General features: G+C 54.3%; 2 protein-coding genes, 1 long non-coding RNA gene and 2 other non-coding genes across 15 annotated transcripts in view; 4 read left to right on the plus strand and 1 right to left on the minus strand.

Annotated features, from left to right (window-relative positions):
* The window catches only part of LOC102934530 (zinc finger protein OZF), a 1287564-nt gene that overhangs the window by 499610 nt on the left and 778382 nt on the right, over positions 1 to 9572 (minus strand). The window contains exon 1 of one of the 8 annotated variants that reach the window (XM_043537272.1): positions 1237 to 1463. The exons of 6 other annotated variants lie outside the window; for them this stretch is intronic. In XM_043537272.1, the coding sequence (XP_043393207.1) occupies positions 1237 to 1267 (31 nt within the window). In that variant the 5' untranslated portion in view covers positions 1268 to 1463. Of the gene's footprint in view, positions 1 to 1232; positions 1464 to 9572 lie in introns of those variants that run through there. One more of the 8 variants, XM_043537287.1, reaches the window with a different exon arrangement.
* Positions 1 to 9572, plus strand: part of LOC102930400 (zinc finger protein 501) — a 1110025-nt gene that overhangs the window by 349954 nt on the left and 750499 nt on the right. The window lies entirely within an intron of this gene.
* LOC122463960 overlaps positions 1 to 9572 on the plus strand; it is a 45786-nt gene that overhangs the window by 22202 nt on the left and 14012 nt on the right. The window contains exon 3 of one of the 2 annotated variants that reach the window (XR_006287759.1): positions 3353 to 3885. This is a non-coding gene — a long non-coding RNA (uncharacterized LOC122463960). Of the gene's footprint in view, positions 1 to 3212; positions 3886 to 9572 lie in introns of those variants that run through there. The other variant, XR_006287758.1, reaches the window with a different exon arrangement.
* On the plus strand, positions 4322 to 4393 carry TRNAG-UCC. The gene has a single exon. It is a non-coding gene; the product is annotated as a tRNA-Gly (tRNA).
* TRNAS-GCU lies at positions 4573 to 4654 on the plus strand. The gene has a single exon. It is a non-coding gene; the product is annotated as a tRNA-Ser (tRNA).

The following is a 9572-nucleotide window of genomic DNA, read 5'->3' on the forward strand; positions in this document are numbered from 1 at the left end:
TGACTTCCCATTAGCCGAGTTCCCAGAAGCTCAGCGCACATGGCAGGAAGGGGATTAAAAAAACCCCTACAGAAGGAACTGATGTGTATGCTGCTTGGACTCTGAGGGGCAAAGTTTCTAGGCATAAGCAAGAGATCCCCAGCTCCTTAGCCTGGGTTAGTCCTAAAGAATATGTAGAGCTTGCTTATTAGAGAAGCTTCTATTACCTTTTGAAATTTAAGACTGTAACACGTCTGCATCTGCTTTAACCTGCTTTAACTTTGTAAACAACTCTCATTTCCTTTAAAACAAATCTTAATACAGGTTATTACAGGACTGGCTACAAGCGTTGTCTTTGTTGTGAGATCTAAGATTCAGTTGACCTAAGGAAGTGACTGGTCCTTTGGGACCGGCAGTAACCTGAACATTGCTGTGATTCATGGCGTAAGGCAGTGGTTCTCAACCATGGGTCTGGGGCCCGCTGTGGGGCCGTGAGCAAGTTTCAGGGGGGCTGCCAAGCAAGGCCAGCATTAGACTCGCCGATGCCCAGGGCAGAAAGCTGAAGTCCCAACGCATGGGGCTGAAGTCCAGGGCCCTGAGCCCCACCACCCGGGGTGGGGGCCAAAGCCTAAGCAATGTAGCTTTGTGGGGCTCCCTGTGGCGTGGGGCCCCAGGCAGTTGTCCTGCTTGCTATCCCCTAACACCAGCCCTCACTTTTGTATGCGGAAAACCAGTTATTGTGGCCCACGTGGGCTGGGGAGTTTTTATACCATGTTGGGGGGGCCTCAGAAAGAAGAAGGTTGAGAACCCCTGGCGTAAGGGTGTGATGATGCTGCCCATGGGAGCCAGCTGAGGTCACTCAATTAGGGTGAACAGCAAGCAGAACGGGGCAGACAAACCCCAAAAGCTGGTGGATATTCCAATACTTAGATAGACCCAGCCAGCACATGACAGCTTCCATAGTACCTCCCTGGTTACTCAGAAGTTCAAACAACATAGTTCCCTTAAAGTATCCAGCCTCAGGCCTCCATCCAGACACACATGTCAAATATATGATGATGGTTACTGAAAATCTTATTTCATCATATCAAAGAAAAGGTTCTTCCAACCCCAAAGGATCAGCCCCATACCCAGGTCCAATGATAACTTAGATCTTACCCAAAATATACACTGATAGTCAATTCTTGTTAACTAAACTAAAATGTATTAAAAAAGAAAAGAGAGCGTGTTGGTTAAAAGATCAATATACATACAGACTTGAGCTCAACTTCTTGAGGTCCAGATACATCGCAGAGAGGAGCTTGTAGTTGCCAAACGTCCGTTTAGAAACAGTCCATCGGTTCTAGTCCGATGTCCATATTCAGGGCGACTCCAGTCAGTGACTGGGGATCTCAATCCTTATGGCTTAAGGTTTCCCCCTCTTGAAAGCCAAAGCAGATCTGAGATGAAGAAGGATCCTGTCCCAAGGTTTTTATACATTTCCTGCAGCCTTTTGGCCTGAGAAAACAGTAGGATTAATTTTCCTTCTCCCAAACATCATGGCAAATAGCAAAGGGTTGGGCTGTAGCCCACGGAAGCATAAACTCTAATAAATTGGTTAGTCTCTAAGGTGCCACAAGTCCTCCTGTTCTTTTTGCAGATACAGACTAACACGGCTGCTCCTCTGAAACCACCCATTAAACAGTTCAGATAGGGGTTAGTGATGGGCCCGGCGCTCAGCCAGGGTCCCCGTAGCCCCGGGCCCAACAAGGTCCCTGCTCTGTCGGGGTGCGGGCAGTCCCTGGCGCAACGAGGGCCCCAAACTCGGTCGGGGTCTGGGCAGGGCCCGGCACACGGGGGGGCCCTGATCTCAGTCCGGCACCGGGGGGAAAGCGGGGAGACTGCCAAGGATTCGCTGTCGGTATTTCAGGAGGGAGGAGAAAACGGGGCACGAAGGACACGTCCCTGCAGGGAAAATGGGGGGGGGGACCCCAGACCGGAGACCTGAACTGGCCACGGGCGAAGGGGGGAGGAAACGGGGTACGGGGGGGGCAGAGCCCGTCTCAGGGAGGTGGGGGAAGGGGGGGGTCACCCGGGCTGCTGCTCGCTGCTGTGGGGAGAGAAAGGGGGCAGGGCGGGAGCGGGGCGGGGGCCCCGGAGAGGGGGCAGCGGTAAATCCCAGGGGATCTCAGCCCCCCGTTTCCCTCCCCGCTCCCCGGGGGGACCCGGCTCCTCCGGCCACGTCCGAGATTTCCCCCTCCGCCCCCGGTCTCCCCCCACCCCCCTTTTCCTGCCCCCCCCGGTCTTCCCCCGCCCGGCCCCCCCGGGGGGCAGATCCCGGCGCTGGAGAGGCCGGTCACCGCCCGCCCCCGCCCCCGGGGCTCGCTCCGGTACCTGGAGGCTGCAGCGGAGCCCGGGCCGGGCACGGGGGGGTTAACGAAGGTCTCACCCCAGCCCCGCGATCTGCGCATGCCCAGAGCTCCAACGGCCCCAACCGCTCCCCGGCCCCGCGCGAGCCCAGCCCGGCTCCGCCTCCCCCAGCCGACGTCACTTCCGCTCCCGGGAGAGTCAGGCACTACATCTCCCAGCCTGCCCCGGGGGCCGCTTCCGCCTCCTCCGGCCCAGGGCAGGGCGGGCCCCGGGGTCAGCCTGACCCCGCCCCCCCGGCCCCGCCGGCGCCTTCCCGCGCTTCAGGCGAACTCTCGTGTCCGCGCGTCCCGCCCGCTGGGGATCGAACCAACCGCCCCCCGGCCCCGCCCCCGCGTCCAACCGTCCTCTCGGCCCCGCCCCCTCCGCGTCCCGCCCCACCCGGTTCCAACCGCCCCCCGGCCCCGCCCCCGCGTCCAACCCTCCTCCCGGCACCGCCCCCTCCGCGTCCCGCCCCCCCCCGGCCCCGCCCCCGGGTCCAACCGCCCCCCCGGCCCCGCCCCCTCCGCGTCAAACCGCCCCCCCGGCCCCGCCCCGGGTCCAACCGCCCCCCCGTGTCCAACCGCCTCCCCGGCCCCGCCCCCGGGTCCAACCGTCCGACCGGCCCCGCCCCCTCCGCGTCCAACCGCCCCCCGGCCCCGCCCCCTGCGCGTCCCGCCCCCCCCCCGTGTCCAACCGTCCCCCCGGCCCCGCCCCCGGGTCCAACCGCGCCCCGGCCCCGCTCCCCCCACCCCCGGGTCCAACCATCCTCCCGGCCCCGCCCCCTCCGCGTCCCACCCCCCCCGGGTCCGACCCCCCCCCCCCCGTCCGCGTCTCGCCCCCACCCCCCCAGGTCCGCCTCGCCCGGCGTGCCGTGCCGCCCCGGGTCCCACCGGCCCCCCCCCCGCCGGAAGGGCAGGCGGCGGCAGTGCGGGGCTGGGGCTCCCCTGTAGCTTGCGGCCGTTTAACGTCCTGGATTTCTTTCCAGCGGCCCTTTTTGGCCCCTGCCACCGCGTCCCCATGTCAGCCCGTGCCCGCGAGCTGCCTCAGGCAGGGAGGCGATGTGTGTCTTCCCGCAAGGCTCTGCAGCCCGCACTGGCCACCCGGCCCCATCTCCCTGCGCTCCCCAGAGCCCTGGGAAACCGGCTAGGGACTAACACGGCTGCCACCCTGAACCCTCTGTCTACACTGGAGCTGCTGCCAGCGCCCTCCCTCCGGCAGGGAAGTGGGTTTCTCACCTGTCGTGGACAGAGCAGTGCTCGCAAAGCTCCGAAGTAGCGACCCGTCCAATATCTCCACGTAAATCTGAGGGCCTTGAAAACCGTGTTCCTGCGACAAAGGTTGGTGCCAAGGCAAGACTTCGCAGAGAAACGCCTGCAGAGGGTAAGGAAAATCCGCGACGCACGTTGTCAGTGACAGGGCTCGGACTCAAATGCGGGATACAGCTCAGGTTTAATGGCCGTGGCATGTCGTCTTGAACCGACCCGTTCCTGGGACGGCGGATGGCTGGACGCTGCACAGGTGAGTGTCAATCCCTTTGGCTCATCATTTGATGATGGTGTAGGGAGGAGGGTTTTAGGTTTATTAGGAACTGCGGAGCCTCTTGGGAAAGGAGGAACCTATACAGGAAGGATGGGGTCCGCCTAAACCAAAATGGAACCAGACTTCTGGCGTGTAAAATTAAAAAGTTCATAAAGGGGCTATTAAACTAAGGGCTGAGGAACGACAATAGGAGTGAAGGAACACATGGTTTGGACAGAGCCATCCCTTAGGGGAGGATCGCTGAATGGGGATTCTGTATATCCGAGTAAAGAGGAGAGGACAGAAGTTCATAAAGCAGAGGTAGTAGCTGAAGAGAAACTGTCAAATGACAAAGAGTCCTATTCAATTCCATCGCATGAAGGCAGACAACTCAATATTGACAGATGTGATAGGTTGTTCTGTACAAATGCAAGAGGCATTGGTGGTATAGTGGTGAGCATAGCTGCCTTCCAAGCAGTTGACCCGGGTTCGATTCCCGGCCAATGCAGGGATGTGCTCTTTTCTTGGCCGGGAATTGGTTTAATTTCAGTCACGTTGTATCAGTTTATCAATGGAATGAGAGAATTAATGTCCCAAATCCCAGCAGGTCATTCAACACCCAGTGGAGGAAGAAAGGGGCTGTTGGAGTCATCCTTGTAGTACAATGTTTGGTTTATTTTTAGCTCAGATGAGGTGGCCGAGTGGTTAAGGCGATGGACTGCTAATCCATTGTGCTCTGCACACGTGGATTCGAATCCCATCCTCATCGGATGCATTTAGTCTTCTCCCCTCCTTAACAAACAACCATCCCCCTTTGGTTCAATGACAGACCAAACCAAGTTGCTTCCTGCAAACAAAAACTGTTTCAGGAATTCAGACCCTGCCCTCTTCCTCCCCCCCGCCCCGGGTTTAAATAAAATGTCTAAATACCAGATTTCTAAAAGAATTCTCTAGTCCTGTATTTCTTAGTTTTTGGGGGGAGGGATAGCTCAGTGGTTTGAGCATTGGCCTGCTAAACCCAGGGTTGTGAGTTCAATCCTTGAGGGGGCCATTTAGGGATCTGGGGCAAAAATTGGGGATTGGTCCTGCTTTGAGCAGGGGGTGGGACTAGATGGTCTCCTGAGGTCCCTTCCAACCCTGATATTCTATGATTCTAAGGCTAAATTCTCAAATGAGTGTCCTTGAATGCCTGGTTTTAAATGGGGAGATGGATAAACACAGGTTTGACTGAACTTGGTGGGATGAGGATACTCAATGGGACATGTTTCAGAGTAGCAGCCATGTTAGTCTGTATTCGCAAAAAGAAAAGGAGGACTTGTGGCACCTTAGAGACGAACCAATTTATTTGAGCATAAGCTTTCATGAGCTACAGCTCACTTCATCGGCTGCATTCAGTGGAAAATACAGTGGGGAGATTTATATACACACAGAACATGAAAAAATGGGTGTTATCCTACACACTGTAAGGAGGGTGATCACTTAAGATGAGCTATTACCAGCAGGAGAGCCGGGGGGGGGGGGGGCAGGAAAAGAAAACCTTTTGTAGTGATAATCAAGGTGGGCCATTTCCAGCAGTTAACAAGAATGTCTGAGGAACAGTGGGGGGGGAGGAATAAACATGGGGAAATAGTTTTACTTTGTGTAATGACTCATCCGCTCCCAGTCTCTATTCAAGCCTAAGTTAATTGTATCCAGTTTCCAAATTAATTCCAATTCAGCAGTCTCTCCTTGGAGTCTGGTTTTGAAGTCTTTTTGTTGTAATATTGCGACTTTTAGGTCAGAGATCGAGTGACCAGAGAGATTGAAGTGTTCTCCGACTGGTTTATGAATGTTATAATTCTTGACATCTGATTTGTGTCCATTTATTCTTTTACGTAGAGACTGTCCAGTTTGACCAGTGTACATGGCAGAGGGGCGTTGCTGGCACATGATGGCATATAGCACATTTGTAGATGTGCAGGTGAACGAGCCTCTGATAGTGTGGCTGATGTGATTAGGCCCTATGATGGTGTCCCCTGAATAGATATGTGAATATAAGGAGATTAGAGAGGCTATAAAATAGAGAATTCAATAATTGGGGATTTCAACTATCCCCATATTTACTAGGTACATGTCCCCTCAGGACGGGATGCAGAGATGAAAGTTTTAGGAACCATTAATGGCTACATAAGCTAGCCCTGGAACCTATAAGGGGAGAGGCAAGTCTTGATTTAGTCCTAAATGGCACACGGGATCGGGTCCAAGAGGGGAATGCAGCTGAACCACTTGGTAATAGAGACCATAATGTAATTAAATGGAACGTGCTTGTGAGGGGGGAGATACCAAAGAAGCCCACTGTGGTAGCATTTAACTTCAGAAAGGGGAACTACACCAAATTGAGAGAGCTGGTTACAGGGAAATTAAAAGAAACCCTCACAAAAGTGAAATACCTGCAAGCTGCATGGAAACTTTTAAAAAACTCCATAATAGAGGCTCAAAATGAATGTGTATCCCGAAAGGGGGAAAAAACAGTAAGAGGATTGAAAAATACCACCACGGCTAAGGCAAAAAAGGCATCCTTAAAAAATTGGAAGTCAAACCCTACTTAGGAATATAGAAAGGAGCGTAAACTCAGCAAATCAAGTGTAAAAGTATACTTGGGCAGGCCAAAAAAAGAATGAGAGCAACTAGCAAAAGTCACTGAAACTAACACCAATTTTTTGAAGTGCATCAGCATCAGGAAGCCTGCCAGACAATCAGTGGGCCCGCTGGATGATTGAGGTGCTGAACAAGCTCACAATGAAGCCAAGGCTATTGCAGGGGAGCTGAATGAATCATTTGCATCAATCTTCCCTGCAGAGGAGGTGGGGGACTTTCCTACACCTAAGCTGTTCTTTGTAGCTGGCAAATCTGAGGAAAACTCCCAGAGTGAGGTGCTGATAGAGGAGGTTTTGGAACAAATTGATAATTTAAACATTAATAAGTCACCAGGACTAGATGGTATTGACCTAATAATACTGAAGGGACTCGTCTATGAAAAGTGCATATGAGACAGGAAAGTTTCCTACAGTGGGGGAAGGAACAAAGCTGCTCTGCCAAAGAACCTTTGGCACAGGATTGCCGATTACCTCCGGGAAACTTTCCTGGAGATCTCTCTGGAGGATTCCCGTGAGATCTCGGTGTGCATCAACACCCTGTTGCACAGTACCGATTAGCTACACAGGGAAACGTCCAGCTCACAGACACACAGCCAGCCTCCCACATTTCTAAACCCTGAACCCACCTCCGCACTACACAGGCCACAGCCACTTACCAGGCGTTTCCTCTTCTGCTTCTTGCTCCCTGGAGAGCAACTGCTGAGACTGGCTAGACACCTCTGGAGTGGAGAACAGTTCCAGGCTTCCTGCCCCACCGGGCGACTCCGCCAGGAGCTGCACATCCTCATCTAACTCCACCTCTTCATCCAAGACTTCATCGTCTGGGTTAAGTCCCCTTTCTGCCGCTTCTGTGCCCTCCGAAGTACCCACAGGCCTCTTCATGATGGAGGTGGGTTCGCCACCGAGGACAGCATCCAGCTCCTTATAGAACCGGCAGGTCTTAGGTGCAGCACCTGAAGGACGGTTTGACTCCCTCGCCTTATGGTACGTCTGCTTCAGCTCCTTTATCTTCACTCTGCACTGCAGTGTGTCCTTATCATAACCCTTTTCACACAAGCCTCAAGAAATCTGCCAGTAGGTATCCCAATCCCTATGGCTCAAGCGCTGCTGGAACTGCACAGCCTCCTCTCCCCATACACTGAGCAGATCCAACAGCTCCGCAGTGGTTCAGGCAGGACAGCGTTTGCTGCAATAATCTGCCATGGTCACCTGGGAAGAAGTGATGAGACCTCTCCACACCGAGCAAACAGGAAACGGAAGTTCAGAAATTCCTGGGGCTTCTAAGAGGGAGGGGGCGGATGGTTGTTTACCTGGCTGCAGGGCAGTGGAGTTCAAACTGCTGACCAGAGCCATCAGGATGGGCATTGTGGGACAGCTCCTGAAGGTCAATTAAAGCGATGAAACAAAGCGTGGTGTCTACACTTGCAGTTTGTCGACATAGGGCAGTTTTGGCGACAAAACTTGGGAGAGTATACAAGGCCTAAGCAAACCATGCATAAACATGAGACTTGCCCACGTGACTCCAAACCCCACCTTCTTACTTGTAATTTTCCTCAAACTAGAACAATGGCTTTCCTTTCATTTGGCAGAAGCTATAAAAGACCCTGGAAACATCTCCATTTTGCCTCTTTCCTGCTCAAACCTCTGGACTATGAATTTATACTAATTGGAGCTGGAATTACTGTGGCTCCTTAACCCATTACAGGTAAGGAGAAATTTAGGCTACTCCTATGCTTATGACACCCCCTCCTTAGATCCTGGCCATCCCCTCTTCTGATTTGCCCCCTTTGCCCTTTTTAAATCCCTGTAAATAGGAGTCCACAGACTCTGATGCCAAGTCAGGGCAGGGTGAAGGGAAGTGGCTTCAGCAGATGCTACTGTGCTCAGTGCACCCGAAGTAGCAAATTCCTACAGAGGGCAGTTTCTCACACGACACCTGAGGCCGCGTGCGGGCAGTGGCTCCATCACTGTCCAGGCCCCGCCCAGGCATGTTCCCTGGCTGGGATTAGATCCCCAGGGGCTGTGAGACCTGCTGCTCCCAGAGCCTTTGTGCGGAGTCTCTGTCCTGCCCACCCAGCACTGGCCACTGAGTCTCTCTGGCCCCTGCAGCTCCTGGCCGCGGGCAGCAGAGCCTGGGACTGGGTCCAGCTGGAGAAAGTCCCCACCTCAGATGGGCACAGAAAATGCTTCAGTGAAAGTCTGTCCCTGGACCAGCCCCACTGGGGCCGCAGCCGCAGCCTGGAGCTCAGCCCGGGCTCCCAGCTCACACTGGAGGCAGCAGTACCTTCAGTGTCTCGCACCTTAAAGAGCCCCGCCTCCGGGATCTGCCCCACGGCTCTTTTCCTTGTTTTTCTTGCTTCCTACCTATCAGCCCCCCACTCCTCCGGCCCCTTCAAGCCCAACCCAGGCTGCAGCTGCTGCCCTCATCAGGCCAGGGACTTTCTGAGGTGGGAACTAGCCCCATCTCTGCTCCTCCTCTTGCCTTTGTGTGTCCCAGAGCCGCTGCAGGGACTGACTGGGACCCAGGCTCTTGCTCCTATTAGCACTTGCAGGGGCCAATCCAGCTATGGGAGAGCGAGCACCCCTGGGAACAGGGAAGTGACTAAGTCTCCCTGCCAGAGCGTGGGGGGGAACGGGAAGAAGGGGAAAGAGGAGAGAGAGACCGAAAGCGGATAAGAAGAAATAAGTGGGGAAAGCAGTGCACAGCTCTTTTCTCCTGCATCGCCCCTGAGTAGATTGCTCCTGTGCTCTGGGTAAATATCCCCCAGTATCCAAAGTCTCCCAGATCCCCCTTACTCCCAATGGAATGCACGTAGGTGTCTCCTTCCTGCCAGTCGTGATTACAAGCAGCTGCAGGTGTCACCCTTATGCCACGATTTGAGAAAGACAGGAAACCTTGGGAACATGCATCTGTATTTACAGTCCAGTGTTACAGTCCTTTCTCCAGGAGATGTTTCTTCTATACTCCTGCTGGATGGGCACAGAATGGGGCAGCAACAGGTTTGTGTCCATTTTGGTTGCTGCACATTCCTTAACTTAGAAGAGTATGAA

The sequence above is a fragment of the Chelonia mydas genome, chromosome 28, assembly GCF_015237465.2.
Source record: "Chelonia mydas isolate rCheMyd1 chromosome 28, rCheMyd1.pri.v2, whole genome shotgun sequence".
Taxonomy (NCBI): Eukaryota; Metazoa; Chordata; order Testudines; family Cheloniidae; genus Chelonia; species Chelonia mydas.